Here is a 17,091-nt window from a genome sequence, read left to right as displayed (position 1 = left end):
AAATCTAGCAGTCACAGAAGTGTATACATTATATGGGTAATGACATGTTCTTTTTTCAAAGTCAGAGACCACTTAAAGCCAGCATACATCCTGTTGGTGTGGCCAGAGTATTAAACTCGTATGTTTGTCACACACGGAAATTAAAACCCCTTGACCAAACCCACATTCTTCCACTTTCCTTTAACCATCTATAGCGACTGGTAGAAAAGAGAATAGAATTTTTATATAACAGTTTGGCCTCTGAAACACAGTGCCCCTTCCTTCATCTTTGTTTTATCTTACCTCTAAGGTTTACAACAAGAAAATCACTTGAAGATCCGTGTCGAGCCCGGCTTATTTGAGTGGACAAAATGGGTTGCTGGGAACACATTACCTGCGTGGATACCTCCATCAGAGTTAGCTGCCGCCAACCTGAGTGTTGATACAACCTACAGGTAACCGTCTGAGCTGCTGTCTCCCAGAGTCAATGTGGAAGTACTTTTCTACACCAGGTCAGGCTGACCAAGGAGATGAAGGACCAGACCTAGGCCATGGGCAGTTGTCCATATTGGTGGGCGTCAAGTTATAATCTGAAAAACCACAACCGGAGAAAGCCAGCATTCCCTTGTATTTAGTGTGAGTGTGGGTTATATCTCCCTGCACACACATTGGGCTTTCTTGACTTTTATTATATCTCTTTCAGTGAATGATAAAACCACTTTGCATTCCAGGATTATGTACCAGCTAAGGATAGTGCTGTTCCAGAAGCTTGTTGGGGAATAAGGGAAATGACAAGGCCTTGCCTTGGACTGTCATTTTTCAAAGCATTTTTAATTATCTTTATCTTCATTTGTTATTGGCTGTAACCCCAGAATATAGGCAAGCCACTTTGGGAAAGCCACTTGTACTCTCTCGTATATTAAAGTCATACATTTAGTGACCACACAAAACAATGATGGCAACAACAACTAACCCCTATTGATCATTTTCTGCATGTCAGGTTGCACTCTGTAATCTGCTTTACTGTCTCCACATCCCTAGTCCTTTGCTTTTTCCATTAGACCAGACTGTACTGGGAGTAAAAGGAAGTGTTTGTAGACAGACTGTAAATGAATAATCCACATGTAAGCAATTAACGTAACTAGTTTATTGGTTAATTCTTAACTATCAAGACTCCACTCAGGTGTTTATAAAATGTCCCTGAGAAGGGATATTCATGCCCATTATAGCGGGGAATTAAGTTCATATTTCTCAAGGCAGAATTTGAACCAAGTGACCAATATAAACAGCAATTTCCTCTTTATGATATCCTGTGACCTTTCATTTCAAATACCTACCCAAACCATAAATGAAGGAATGTGAGCTTCTGGCCAAGATAGGAGAAAGTATCTTACTTCCATATTCCTTTTCCTCTTCTATAAATAAAACTTCGGATAACTCCATATCCAAATGTGTGCTACTTGCTTAAAGGAATTAGCATTCTTCAAAAATAAAATCAAACCAATCAATCAGATCCCCTACTAATAATTCAGTTGACCCTTGAACAACTCAGGGGATAAAGGGTGCTGACCCACACACAGTCAAATTCACATATAACTTTAGATTTCCCAAAACCTCAACTACTAATTGCCTACTGTTGACCAGAATTATTACCAATGACATAGTCAATTAATACGTATTTTGTATGTTTTATGTATTCTACTGTAGTCTTACAATAAAGTAAGTTAGACAAAAGAAAATGTTAAGAAAACCATAAAATAAACTTACAGTACTATATTTATTTTTTTAAAAATTCCACATATAAATGGACCCACACAGTTCAAACCCATGTTGCTCAAGGCTCAACCATACTTCACATTTTGCCCGATCTACCCGATGGCAACTGTTTTTTCTGCCCTTTGGGGAAAATGTTGTCCCCATGCCAACAGCCCTCATTCCTCTGGACTGGAAAGACGGGGAGTTATTGCCAACATTGGCAAAATGACTTTCCTCACTCACCACTCAGCCCCTCCCAGCCAACCTGGGCCAACCACGTCTTCAGTTCCCCCCTTAATTGCATCCTGCAAGTCTTCCCAAGCTCATTTACAAAGTTATCTAGAATCATTCTGTCTGGGCCTTTCAATGCATACGCAGACACACGCACCAATGGTCATACAAGCAGAAGAATGAACATCAGGAACTCGAGGGCCAGGACATGGTTCTCATTCCAGATTTTCTTCTACAGAAAATCAAAATTCATTTCAACCACTTTGCACCCGAGGAGGAGAAAAGGATCAAGCCTAATTCTATAAATCAATTGTGAACATCGACAATAAAGCATGTGAGAGGCACAGCCCCTAGAATTAAGTTACCCTCTGAAATTAATTATGCCAAATGAGCAAACTTTTTGAAGCAAGTAGTGATGCCCAAGTGATTGAATAAATATGGTGAGCAGAGGGACAAGGACTGGCAGTATTAGAAGTCAAGCAAGCACCGCTTGAAGAGCCCTGTGACCTTGAAACAAGAAGGAGGTGGGATGGAAGCCGGTTAAGGAAAACCAGCCTGGTGACTAATACCCAAGCGTCATCCACAGGCACCAAGACCCAGCCTGGGGGCTGGGTGTAAAAAGCAGTCCCAGTCTTTCGGAGCTGGGCCAGAAAGATTAAGATAGAAAAAAATAAAACCTACAGCAGCTGGATAGGGCTTCAGAACAAGCTCTAAGGATGATAGGGGAATGGCATGCAGATGGGGCATGAGTCCAGAATGTCAGAGGGGCAACGAATCATACTCAAGGCAGAAGCCTGCACTATAGCTTAGATCAAAGAAGAATAGGGAGTTGAGCATGTACCAGGGAGGATACTATTCCAGGAATGTGATCTGAGCACCCAGTGCTCTGGATTCCAGGTCTAGTTGGTGGTTGGAGGCCTACCTGACTCTGAGTACAGTACATGAGTCCTACAGCTGTGGCTAGAAACATGGTTCATGCTGGAAGGAAGCCTAGGGAGTCTAGGAAGCCTAGACTCTGTTCTCCCACTGTCAGAACTAGTTCAACCATGGAAGCCTTTCATAGGTTGGACTTCAAGACAAGAACTGCCAAAGGCAAGAGCTAACCAAGAGAGACTGGACCCCAGCATCTACCTGTATCTCAGACAATATGATGTGGTCTCACCATGGAAATGACTCCCTGAGCCATACAAAGCCCCCTTTTGTCACCGTGTAGAGCTCCTGGGAGACCAAGTGATGTAAGGGGTAATGGAACTAGATGAGAGGTGGGGATAGAAGAGTTTGCTCCAGAACAATGAAGGATGTCCCTAAAAGTGGTGATTCATGCCTCCCTCTCTCCGCCAGGGTGTTCTGAGACTCAGAAGGTTGTTTCCTAGGAGAAGTATGCTTGCTGAGGGGATGTGATTTTGATGAGGGTGGGTTTCCTTCAGATGGATGACGATGGCTTTGAGAATGCCATTCTTCTTCTCTAGACTGTAAACCCAAGTACACAGAACGGCATCCTTGAGGGGACATGCTGTCAAAAGCCATCCACAATGCCTCCAGGTTTACAGGTAGTGATCTTAGACCCAGATTCAAATCCAGGGCCGAAGAGTTGCTAATGGTATAAGTATAGGCATATCATCTCTAGCCTTCCTGAGCCTCAGTTTGTCAACCATGAACAGCATTTGCAAAAGGGTTGTTAGAAGGGCTACATTCAAAGAATGCAAGTAAGGCACTTTGCACAGGGCCTGGCACATGGGAACCTCTCAGTAAATCTTTGTAGTAGTAGTAGCCGCAGCAGTAATGTGATCAAGATGCCCCGTGAATTCACTTTGAGAACTCACTACCACCTCCATTCACCATCCACAAAACATCAACAAGGAAAGACAAAATACAGAAAATATGACATAGTTGTACTCAAAAACCAGATCCACATCTCCTAGACTAGTAACTCTAAGTAGTAAAGGGAGATGCAAGCAGACAGAAGTGGCTGAGATGGGTGGGGTGCCTGGGTGGCTCAGTCAGTTAAGCATCTGCTTTTGGCTCAGGTCATGATCCCGGGGTCTTGGGATCCAACCCCGCATTGGGCTCCCTGCTCAGTGGGGAGTCTGCTTCTCTCTCTCTCTGACCCTCCCTTCTGCTCTTGTTCGTGCATGCTTTCTCCCATTCGAATGAAAAACAAAAATCTTTGAATACATGCAGGGTCACCAAGATGAGAGGGCCCTAAATAGATCATCCTCTTATACTCTTTTGTATGATGTGCATAATTATCATTTGCATCAATAGCCTATATGCTCCAATCACACACTGAGCACAGAAGCTGGGTTCTCTTCATCTCTATGTTCCCTGAGCTTTTCCTATTTCCAAGTGTATGGTCTGTGTTCAAAATAAGAAAGAAAAGGGTAAAGACTGATGAAGATTCTATAAGTTCACAGATCCAACAGACGTAATATCTGCTTTTAAAATCTATCCTTACAATTCCCTCACTCCTTTTACAAGGGCAGCATTACCCTGATACCAAAGCCAGATAAGGATACTGTAAGCAAAGAGAACTACAGTCCAATATTTCTAATAAATATAGATGTAAGAATTGTCAACAAAATATTAGTGAACCAAATTTAACAGCACATTAAAAGAATCCTACACCATGATCAAATGGGATTTATCTCTCAGATGCCAGTATGGTTCAACATACACAAATCAATATATGATGTACTGCATTTGTAGAATGAAAGTTAAAAGTCATATGCTCAACTCATGAAGACAAATCATTTGATGGAATATCCCATATTTTAACAATAAAAATGCTCAACAAATAGTGTGTAAAAGGAACATATCACAAGATAATAAAGGCCATATATGACAAGCCCACAGCTAACATCAAATTTGTGGTGAAAGATTGAAAACATTTCCTCTAACATCAGGAAGAAGGCCCAATCTTACCACTCACCTTCAACAAAGTACTGAGAGAACTATCCAGAGCAATAAGGCAAGAAAAAGAAATAAAAGGCATCCAAATTGGAAAGAAAGAAGTATAAATGTCTTTGTAGGTAATATGATTTTATACATAGAAAATCCTAGACTCTGCCATAGGACTATGAGAACTAAACAAACTCAGTAAAGTTGCAGAATACAAAAAATCAACATACAAAAATAATCTAACAACACATCTGAAGGAGAAATAAACAATCCTATTCTCAATAGCATTAAACATAATAAAATAATTAGGAATAAAACTAACAAAAGAGGTGAAAGATCTACACACTGAAATATACAAGACTGATTAAAAAAATGGAAAAAGACACAAATGGAAAGATATCCCATGTTCATGGATCTGAAGAATAATATTAAAGTGTCCTTACTACCTCAAAACTATCTAGAGATTAAATGCAGTCCCTATCAAACCCCCACTGGTGTTTTCCACAGAAATAGAAAAACAATCCTAAAATTTGTATAGTACTATAAATGATCCTTAAATTGCCAAAGTAAACCCAACAAACAACAACAAAGCTGGAAATATCACACTTCCTGATTTCAAACTATACTACAAATCTATACTAATCGAAACAGTATGGTACTAGCATAAAAATAGTTACAGACTAATGGAACAGAATTGACAGCCCAAAAATAAACCCTCAAATATACATTCAACTAATATTTTACAAGGTTGCTGAGAATACTCAGTGGGGAAAGGATAATAAACAGTGGTAGGAAAATTGGATAATAGCATGCAGATATACCAGTCACAAAAATTAACTAAAAAATGGATTAAAGACTTAAATATAAGAACTGAAATCATAAAACCCCCAGAAAAAACACAGGGACAAAGCTCCTTGGTGTTGATCTTGGCAACAATTTTTTAGATGTGACCAAAGCCCAACTAACAGCCAAAATTAATAAGTGAGACTCCATCAAACTAAAAAGCTGCAAGGCAAAAATGAAAATCAAAAGAATAAAAATAAAAAGCAACCTATAAAACAGGAGAGCATATTTGCAAATCATATATCTGACAAGGTGTTAATACCTAAACATGAAGCACTCCCACAACTCGATAGTAAAAAACCAATCTGATTTAAAAATAGGCAGAAGAACCTAACGGGTATTTTTCCAAAGATAACATATAAATGGCCAACAAGTACAAGAAAAGATGTCAACATTACTAGTCATCAGGAAATGCAATTTAAAACCAAAATGAGATACGACCTTGCACCTGTTAGAATGGCTGTCATCAAAAAGACAAGAGCTATCCAGCGTTGCTGAGGGTGTATACTGGTGCAGCCACTATGAAATCAATATGGAGATTCCTTTAAAAATTAAAAATAGAGCTACCATAGGATCCAGTAATGCCACTTCTGGGTATATAGTCAAAGAAAACAAATACAGGAGCTCAAAGAGATACCTGTACATGATATATATGAAATCTAAAACGCCAAACTCAGAGAAACAGCAGAATGGTGATTTCCAGTGACCCAGGGGATGGGCAAGATGGGGAGATGTTGGTCAAAGGATACAAACTTCTAGTTCCAAATTCTGGGGATCTAATGCAGTGTGGTGATTACACTTGATAATATGGTATTATATACTTGAAAGTTGCCAAGACGGTCGATCTTAAATGTTCTCACCACAAAAAGGAAATGGTGATTATGTGACGCGATGGAGGTGTTGGCTAACAGTCTGGTGGAAATCATTCTGTAATGTATATATGTAGCCAATGAACACCTTTACACCTTAAACTTACACAATGTTAAGTGCCAATTCTATCCCAATAAAACTGGAAAAAAATCTTTAAATAAAACCAATCCTTACAGTTTATTGTATATAAGGCTATAAAAGAGGGTGTTGGGAAATCTCCGGTGATCTGCAGAGAGAAAGAGACCTAACCTCCGCTTTGCTTCCTGTTTGCTGTGTGCCCTTGCACTGATGGTCAGTGATAGTAGTCAAACTACTTATGAGTCATCCTGCAGGTGGTACAGGCACTGAATGTTTCACATTTCCACTGGTCACTCTGACACCTGGCATGCACAGCCTTTTTTTCTGCACATTCTGTGCATTTCAACCCCACTTCCATTAAATGAAACCCTCTTCCTGTACCTCCATCCTTTTCTAGGGAAATGGATAAACAGAAATATGGGAACTCTAGAAAGGTCTTGAAATATACATTTAGAATCCTATCAATTGCTTTGTCTTGGGATCAAAATGTTTTCATTACCTTTGTTCATTTTTTTCTCTTACAGACCTCACATTCCAGTCAGCAAATTAGTGGTTTCAGAATCCTATGACACTTACATTAGTAGAAGTTTCCAAGTAACAAAAGAAATAATAAGTGAGTGTAAAAGTAAAGGTAGGTGATATCATTTTGGACTCTATATTTAAATATGTGATCATTCCTCCATCATGGTCTATAAGCTATTCAAGATGTTTCAACTTGCTTTAGCAGACCTGCTTAGTAAGAAAGAAAAGTCTTTCCCAACTTTCTTACAGACACGTTCATGTTGAATTTATAGTATTCTCTCAAGTACCTAAAATGCCATGGGAATATTCCAAACCTAGTTACTACACGAAATAACTTCAAACTCTGCATTACACCTATTTATCTTGCACTCTATGACTATGTTATGACTAAGTAAAAAACTTCCAGAAGTATTTCAGGGTAACATTATGGTTGCCTGTGATTTGATCCAGAAGCGTGGACACCCACACACAAGCACACCTTCACCAACACACTGTCAACTGCTACCATGAACCAAGGGCAGGGTTCTGGAAGACTCAAGTCCGTTACTGAATTTGATAAACACTGAACTCAAATATTTAATGATACATAAGATTATTCATTATCAATTTTTAGAGAAGGAGAGATTACAAAAGTATATGCACCTTTCCGTGCCTTTTTAAGTTATCGTCATAGAGCAAAAACTGGAATTCTATGCACCAAAATGTTAACAGTGGATAGCCCTGGTCAGCAGTGTCGTGGTTGATTCCCACCTCTCAGTATCCATGATCCACTCATTTCATTATTCCCCCCACTGTAAAGATACTCATTAGCATATTCTATGGACCAGAAGGTATCAAGTGCTCACAGTCTACAGTGGCAACATTGAAAACTCTAGAAGTTGCAGGAAGCCCTGTAGGCATAGAATAGTGTTGTTTCTTGATTGTGGTGTTTACAAAGAGTTACACATGCAATAGTTAGATGAACCTGGTGGAATCTAAATAAACTGTGGGTTGCCCCGGCACCCATTTCCTGATTTTGCTAGGGTCCCATAGCTAGGCAAGGTGCACCCACTGGAGGAGGCTGGAGATCCAGCCTGGTATGTGGGACCTCCCTCATGTGCATATGCGTATATATACTATATACTAAACTATACATATGCTATACACACACACATAATATGTGCATCTATATGTGTGTATACAAATTACACAATATGTAGGTCATAAATCTATAATTGTGTACAGATACGTAATTTTGCACATTGTATATAGTCACATATTATATACGCATCTATAATTATTTTAATATTAAAAGGGTTTTTTTTAATGATATTAGGCTGCCTTAACAACACAAAGCATTTCAAAATATTACTTAGACAAATTGTCTCATTCTTGAGAATGTTTGTCCCTCTCTGGAACATTTGGCCTCCAGTGTTTACAAAGTTCACACACGTCTTTATAGAAATGGTTTTACCAGGAGCACCTGGGTGACTTAGTCGGTTAAGCATCCCACGTTGGGCTCTGCAATCAGTGGGGAGTCTGCTTGAAGATTCTCTTCCTCTGCCCCTCACCACTACCTCTCTCAAACAAATAAATGCATCTTAAAAAAAGGTCTTCCCAGTCCTTGCTCTTCTCCCCCCAGGAAATAACATCCTGATTGTGGCTCATGCATCTTCCCTGGAAGCGTGTACCTGCCAACTTCAAGGTCTGTCACCCCAGAACTCCAAGGACTTTGTACAAATGGTCCGAAAGGTAATTCATATTTATATCTCAGAGGCCCGTGGTGCCAAGCAGTTTTAGACCAGTTGCTTGAAGTATGTGTTTTCTCTGAGCTGGGAAGATGCATTTATTGATTCACTCAACCAAGCTGTACTGAGTGGTGCTCTGTGTAAGGCACTTCAGTAGGCCTTGTGAAAGAGAAGAAGATGTGTTTGAGCTAGTTTTGGTTTCTAAGAGCACAAATTTAGGAAGTAGCTAAGAACTGTAAGCAAATTGCCTGGATTTCCCTGAGGGGCCATGGATTAGATGAAGAGGGCTGAGTGGACCCACACACAGCATCTAGAAATGAGGGCCTGGCTGGTAAGCCAAAGGAGGCGGTGGTTTAAAATGATCAGGCTAAAAGGCAAACCAGGAACAAGGCCATAAGACAAAACCCATGAGATTGACCAACACATCTGGTTTCTTCCTTTTCATGCCTGTGGGAAGAGACTTTCCCATCAGCCCTCCCACACACTTCCCTCCAGGCTGACCTACATGCTTCCTGTATCTGCCCCCAGAGAACCTGATTCAAATGCGATTAGGATACTCTTCTCATTGTTTTTTTAAAGCTTATTTATGCATCTGTGCCTACCCATTACTCTATAAGCTGCTTGAGGGCAGAGACTTTTGTCTTGTCTATAACTGCAGCTCCAGTCCCATGCACAAAAATATGTTTAGAGATGCCAAGGCTACTAACGTCAGGAAAGAAGGGCACACCTTCAGCATCAAATGTTACCAAAACCCATGCCAAAAATGGGGGAAAAAAAAGATGAAACTGGGTGAAACATTTTTTAAAATAGAATAATCTCTCCCATTGTCCAAATATAATTTCTGAAATGTCTGAGCTGCATTTTTAACTTGATTCGCAATTAGGAATTAACTCTGAGCATTTTAGCTTTCTATAGGATTGTCCTCTCTCTTCCCACACTATCAAGAAGCAAGCTATAAACAATTACTTATTTACACTAGAGGTGCTCACTGTTTAATGAATCTTTCTGATGAATCCCCTTGCAATATAAATACGCTTCCCTCTAATTTGTCAATTTTATCCATTTCATTTTTCTTTATCAATTTTTGGAAGAGATGCAGATCTACGAAGCCCCTATCAATTCCTAGGACTCTTCCTTATTCCCAAGGGCTACCCGAAGATCTTTGTGGGTAGGTCAAAGTGAAAGCACTAAACCTGTTTTTTTTTTTTTTCCCCTATTTCCCCTTTTTGTACTACTCTGACTTCAGATCCCATATTTGGGGTTTTGTTCCTGTGAAGAACTAGGAGAAACTGGAATATGGCAGCTGACAGACCCACCTATCCTTCCTCTTACCCATGGACCAACTGGGGGCTTCAACTGGAGAGAAACCTTGCTACAAGAATAAACCACACCAGTGAACGGGAAGAAAAGGCTCTAGAAAGCCTTCGGGAGCAGTGTGTTTCTGTGTGTTTAGTAACCGTGGCAAAGTCTGCACCGCCTTCTAAGTGGACAGCTCAGAATAATTTAGCAGATTTCCTTTCGTGCTTTAAAGCTCTGATGGTGAGACTGTGTCAATGAGACAAGGACTTGATTCAGGGATAAAATTCATTGTCTCTGGATGCTTACCTAGCTAACAAGGCTTTCGAGAATTGTCTTCATAAATCAAGGCACCTGCTACAGCAGAGGACGTATTCTTCCTTCAGTGCTTGGCTAAGGAGTCGGAGTGCTCTCAAAGGGAGCACGGCCTGCTCTAAGGAAGAATGCAAGAGGACGGAGTGTGTCCAGAATGCAGCTGGAGAGACACTGAGCTGCCAGTTTGGTGATGGGATTTTCTTTTTATCTCCATGTTCCAGTTAGGCAAAGCCAAGCTGAGGAATTCTTTTAAGGTTATTAGAGAACATGCCCCTGCCGAGAGTTGTTCTTAAATTACACATCAAACTCTACCCTCCATATGACCCACACACCAGTGCTGCTGGCTCAAGATGCCTGCTTGAGGACCCACAGCTACCCCGTTACTGCCACATTTTCTCTAGAGCAGCTGGCTACAGCTTTTTGCTACGGCCCTTCCCTTTTGCTTCTATCTGTGAAACGGGGAGACGAAGCACTTTTGGATACTCAGGAGGAAGATAAATGTGTGAAGTATTCAATTGCAGGAGCAAAGGACTTGCAAAATATAAAGTGACCTGGAATTATCTGTGTTTTACAGCACTTCCAAATCACCATGATTTGCTTGTCTTTGCCCCTAGAGTCTAGCCTGTGGTAACTGGTTAAGGATGTTGGGAATTTGAAAGCATGTACGTTCGCTCCATTATTTGAGTCAGCAAAAAGCTCATTCCTGTGCAATATGGACATCTTTACAAACCATACCAAGGGTCAGGTCATTGTACACTTAGAGTACCTGTCAATCATAACAGAACATCCACCAATGCATCAGTTATACCAGGGATGTATAAAGAAGTCAGGGAACTAATTTAAAGGATGACAGCCACGTTTGCTGTCTGTGCTGTCATTTTTATTTGTTTGTTTGTTTTTCTATAACTTAAAATATGTAGGTAGGGCTACTTAAGAAAAGGTGGAGAGCCGTATCCTGTGGTTTCTCAGCACACCTGCTTCCCAAATTCAGAGGGAGTTTATTTAAAAGAAAAATAAATGACAATCAAACTAAAACATCAGTTATCAATGTGTATTTAATTGTGTGACTAGCTGACTGTTGGCAGCAGACAATGGTCTGGTGCGGTATAGTTCACTATGTATGTGCAAATAAAATCCCAGACACTTAAACAGTGTAAAACAAATCAATATACGTGGTAGCACTGACTAAGCTTCAAAACCCAAAAACATATAAAACCTGGTATATCAAAATAGATTTATGCTATTTGAAACTGGAATTTGAGGATCTCTAAAAAGAAGGGGAAGCGAAAGGATGCTGGTTATGTATGTTAACAACAAGAGGGTTACAGTTGGGGGTTTTTCAGGCCAGTTAGACAAATAGATCATGAATTTTAGATTTTAAGACACCAGCACGATTTATTCTAGCATTGCACAAACATTCATCCAGCTACTGGGTATAAAAATACTCTGTGCTGATACTATTGAGTAATAGAAATGCTTTAACCTTAAAATGGGGGAAATATTCCCATTAAAAGATTCTAAAAGAAAAATCACATTAAGGCTGATGTAATGTCACTACTATTCATTCTTTTATCTGTAATGAAATGAATCTACTGTTTAATCAGATCTGTAATGTTTATTAGATTCTCCACAAGTTTTCATGGACTTCCAATGTTCAGAATAATGCATGAACGCCTTACCTCTGATTTCCTTGAAAACTGTAGCAGTGTGTTCTGGGCAGCATCTCTACCTGAACAGAACAAAGTTCAGGATAGGTTATCTTCTCCTTCCCTGTTGGCTGTCTTGGTCCTATGTCGACCCATGTCCTTAGCACAATAGGTCAGAGCCTTAGGCTGTCATCTATGCGAGCAGGAGGCAGAGATCTGAAATCATTTTCTGGATAATTTAGGTGGAAAACCCTGAATTAAAAGGTTTATTCCTCTGCTTTTGCTTATCAAAATGGCCTGAATGATCTGAATTCACATTAAACTCTCTTTTCACGTATACCTATTTAAAAAACTCAGACTCCAACTGAGTTCTTTGAAAATCATGTTGAATCTATGTGTAGTAAAAGGAATGCACAAGTGTATTACATGATTTCATTTGCATCCAAAAATTCTAGGTTGACATCACAACCTGAAGTTCAGCTTGGTTCTTTCTGATCTGAGGCTGATGCTTATTAAGAACAAATGTTGGGGGCGGGGAAGACAGAAAAGGAAGGAAGGAAGGACATCAAGATAAGAAGAACCAAATGTTTCTTGCAGAGAGGATTTTTTTTTTTTTAATGTAGAAAATTATGTGAAACGGAGATGAAATTAAGTAAAGGACTTAATCTGGGATTGAAACTCTGAAACAGTTTGCTGCTCGTACAAGTGTGCCCCATCAATCCGCTAATGTCCCTGTATTATTCATAGGTAGGACTTTGGTTTTGGTGATTTTAACATGCCACATCTATTCCTTGTGGACTAGAATAATTGGCACATTTTAATGCACAAGCTGGGGTCTTGCTTTCCCAGGCCCTCTTCTCCATCACTGCATCGGTAGCTAGGAGCTCATTGCTTTACCCCAGTGTGGAGTTAGAATACAGTGTTTTCCATTACATTTAGATTCACAGAATCTGAATGGCTGATTAAATGGCCATCTGATGGCTGAAAGAGGGGGGTATTTTTCACCCTGTAGTGAAAGGCTTGAAGGAGTTTCTACTTTTTATTTGAATTATACTTTAACCAAAGAATTATTTTAAAATAACCTTATATTTAAAAGATGATTTTGCAAAAAATAAAAAATAAAAAAAAATACTACTTCCTGGAGTCATGTCAGTTTGGTAAATCACTGTGGATAATTTTCTTGCATTTTAGGCTGATGTGGTCATTTCCCTGTCAGTGGTATTTGGATGCATATACACTGTCATCCAACTGTGCTTAGCATTACCATAAATGTATCTTTTCCACTCAACTAGCTGTGTTCGTGTTAAAGGAGGTCTTCTATTTGAATTACCTAGTGTCATCGGGAACTAATTGAAGATCTACAGAAAGAGAAGTTCCTATCTCATGGTCTTGCTAGAAAAGCAGCCCCGAGTAACAAAAAGGGAGGCATTCCTCCGTAACCTAGGCACTCTGCAACTCCAGTGTTTAAATTTGAAAGCAGTGATGAATTGCTCTCTTGAATCGACACTGAGTAATGCGTGTGTTCGAATACAGATGAACCTCCCCTTAATTTTCACAGGCAGAGTCACAACTCTACTGTGTCTGTTCGAACTTCTCAGATAATGAGGCTCGGGGTCATTTGCATTTAAATTGTAGTCCCAGCACATTTGAGAACTGAGAGGCGCTAGTCAGGTTGGGGTGCCTTGCCAGGAGGGATGACACTGGCCTTGGAGTGCAGAGAAAAGAGCATTTTAACATCTACTTAGGTTAATATTCACTTTACAAAGGTAATGGTGGGGGGGTATATTTTGTTCAGTGACGGCAGATGCTTTTCATGTTTAAACATAGGATTCAAATTGGATTTGCTTCTCTTTAACACTTCAGTGTAATGAATTTTCCTAGGAAAGTAACCAGCTCTAATGAAAATTCAAGGGAATGGGGAAAAATGCCGCTAAAGACAGAGGAAATAACTTGATCTTTAAATACGTATAATATTATGTTCAGTGTATGTAAGTTTAAAATTATAGTGAGGAGTAGTCAAACTTGATATACAATCAGCTCTTAGGAGTGTTTTACACAGTACCACTTAGCTGCCATTACCCACACAAAAATCAGGATTTTGCAGATGTTTAACTATTCTTGGACTCTGTACAGGATACATATGTATAACAGGAAATGTGTGCTGGTTCTTTCTCTGATTGCCACTCAAGATGGGAACACCATCCCAAAGCATTTTGGTTATGCATAGACCATTCTCAACCTGCTGTTTTGAGAGGTATTATCGGTTTCTTTCTCATGTATAAGGTTATTGTACCTTTTTTGTTTATTCTATGTGATTCAGCTGTATTTATTTGAAGAAAAAGGTCTGTAATTATAAAAAAGGAAAACCACACCGAATTGTATTGCCAAATTCCTTGTAAACTACCTGTGGCATTTGCGCTTTCCTGGCTGTGTGCTCTTCCTCTGGATACAGCTCTGGCACCATTGTAATTAGATCATTCCATTCCATGAGCATCTCCGTTTAAGTGGTTCACAGATGATTTAATAAAGAGGAACTGTGTCCTCAGTCAATCCAGAGCAATCTCCTCTTAACTTCTGAGTGGTCTCTATTCCTATCATGTTTTTAGATGTTACTGTGGTCATTATTATTTCATAAATGTCCATTAAGAGTGCGATTCCTCTCTCAGAGGGCCAGAGGGGCATTTGCTGCTGATGGAAATGGAAGTATGGTCCTGCAGCACTGTGGGTCTCTGGTCCCCTCTGATGAGGCATCTCTCTCTCAGTCACCCAGGCTGGAGAGGAGACACTCACCCAGGAGTGAGAAAACAAGCTCCAAAATGCTCCCACTGCCCATGTGCAAGCCTTCATCCCTCACCACTGCTCACCTGGAGGAGGTAGGCGTACCAAGAACAATTCATAGATAAGAATTTGGGAGGGATCCCTGGGTGGCTCAGTGGTTGAGCATCTGCCTTCGGCTTAGGCTGTGATCCTGGGGTCCTGGGATCGAATCCTGCATCAGGGTCCCTGCAGGGACCCTGCTTCTCCCTCTGTCTGTATCTCTGCCTCTCTCTGTGTGTCTCTCATGAATAAATAAACAAAAATCTTTAAAAAAAAAAAAAAAAGAATTTGGGTAAGAAGGGAAATCCAGCTCAACCTACGTTCCACATTACCAAAAAGCCATAATAGACCTCCTCTTTTTTTTTTTTTTAAGAGAGAGTGTGTGAGCAGGGGGAGGGGCAGAGAGCACCTCAAGCAGATTCCCTGCTGAGTGCAGAGCCTGATGCAGGGCTCAATCCCACAACCCTGAGATCATGACCTAAGCTGAAAAGCCACACATCAATAGACAAACTATACTCAAAGGAATAGATGATGTCAAGGGGAAATTTTTTCTTCAACTATGAGCAACACTGCACGCTGTTGTACAACTGGTATATTACAATAAAACATTCCACACCTCAAAACCACTACTGAAGATTCTCACCTCTCAAACTGCCTTAAAAACTGTCTACAATTCTCTGGTTCAGCTGAGTGGCAAGTGGACCCTTGATGCTCAGTAAATTTTGAATGACCTCACAATAATCTTCAAACAAATTTAAGTCACTCTTCTATATCTGTGGTAAATAATTACATTTTTAATACAAATTACTTACAGATCAATTTCCATTCTTGAGGAAAATGTCACTGTATATAAAAGTTGTATATGAAATTAAATACACAGTTGCTCTATAAATCTATTCAGGTAACATTTAATAAAGTATACCTTTAATGTAAAAAAAAAAAAAAGAGTTGGACATTCAACTGAGGCACCCAGGTGCCCCCGACCCCATTTTTGAAGTAAGGTATGTGAGGCTAATAGAAGTTAGAATAAGCCATGTATGCAAATTTATACTCAGGACACGAATGCAGGTTTTGGGCTTTTTAAAAAAATTTTATTTGTTTACTCATGAGAGACACATAGAGAGGCAGAGACACAGGCAGAGGGAGAAGCAGGCTCCATGAAGGGAGCCCGATGCGGGACTCGATCTCGGGTCTCCAGGATCACAACCTAGGCCGAAGGCAGGTGCTCCATCACTGAGCAACCCACGTGTCCCAACAAATACAGGTTTCCATGGACAGAGCCAGCTCTGGGCACAGTTTACTTCCTGTGGAAACAGCAGCTAATGCTCATATCTGACAAAAGACCAAGCTACGTTTAGCCTTGTGGCTGGTTCTCGGTTATTCTGAATAACTCAGTTCTCTGCTTGACAGATTCCCAAACTCCTTTTGCCCTCTTGTGCTGTATGTAAAGTCGGCCTGCACATCCAGAGAAAATGAACTCATGTGCTTTGGATTTGTTTAAGCTGAAATCAGCAAAATGTCTTTTTTTTTTTTTAATAAGTTGAGAACCAAAAAAAAAAAAAAAAACCACAGTCTTCTTTCTGAAGAAACGGAATACTTCATTTTGCCAGAAATAAACCCAGAGTTGGTAAATTAAAAAAAAAAAAAAAGAAAGAAATAAACCCAGATGGCTTGCTCCTGGCCATGAGAAGCTCCAGGTGTAGATAGCTACTGGGTACCACTGCATTGATGGGGCAGTCCAGAAGATCTGTGTGTCACTGGAGAAGAACTTTATGCTGTACCAGAGAGGCAGCCCTACTTCTGGCATCAGACAGAGCTGGGTTATTATCCCGGCTCAGTTGCTTACTAGATGCCTTAAACTGTTTTCACCCATAAAATGGGTACATGGGTCTTAATAGCATGGTTGTATGATACGGGGTAACGACTATAAGATGCCTAATTGGGACGTCTGGGTGGCTCAGCCAGTGAAGCGTCCCACTCTTGGTTCCCACTCAGGTCATGATCTCAGGGTCCTGGGATCAAGCCCAGTGTTGGACTCTGTGCTCAGCATGGGAATCTGCTTGGGATTCTCTCTTTCTCTCTCCCTTTCTGTCTGCTCCCCACCCTGTTCATGC

The 17,091-nt window shown here is 40.2% G+C and overlaps 1 protein-coding gene across 2 annotated transcripts in view; it reads left to right on the top strand.

Annotated features, from left to right (window-relative positions):
* UBASH3B (ubiquitin associated and SH3 domain containing B) overlaps window positions 1-14,710 on the top strand; it is a 139,038-nt gene extending 124,328 nt beyond the window's left edge. For both annotated transcript variants that reach the window (XM_041772367.1, XM_041772369.1), the window contains exons 11-14: window positions 290-434; window positions 7,179-7,285; window positions 8,798-8,907; window positions 10,150-14,710. In XM_041772367.1, the coding sequence (XP_041628301.1) occupies window positions 290-434; window positions 7,179-7,285; window positions 8,798-8,907; window positions 10,150-10,287 (500 nt within the window). In that variant the 3' untranslated portion in view covers window positions 10,288-14,710. The remainder of the gene's footprint in view (window positions 1-289; window positions 435-7,178; window positions 7,286-8,797; window positions 8,908-10,149) is intronic.
* Window positions 14,711-17,091: the final 2,381 nt, after the last annotated feature.

The sequence above is a fragment of the Vulpes lagopus genome, chromosome 10 (genome assembly GCF_018345385.1).
Source record: "Vulpes lagopus strain Blue_001 chromosome 10, ASM1834538v1, whole genome shotgun sequence".
Taxonomy (NCBI): domain Eukaryota; kingdom Metazoa; phylum Chordata; class Mammalia; order Carnivora; family Canidae; genus Vulpes; species Vulpes lagopus.
This window is presented reverse-complemented; position numbering and strand designations above follow the sequence as displayed.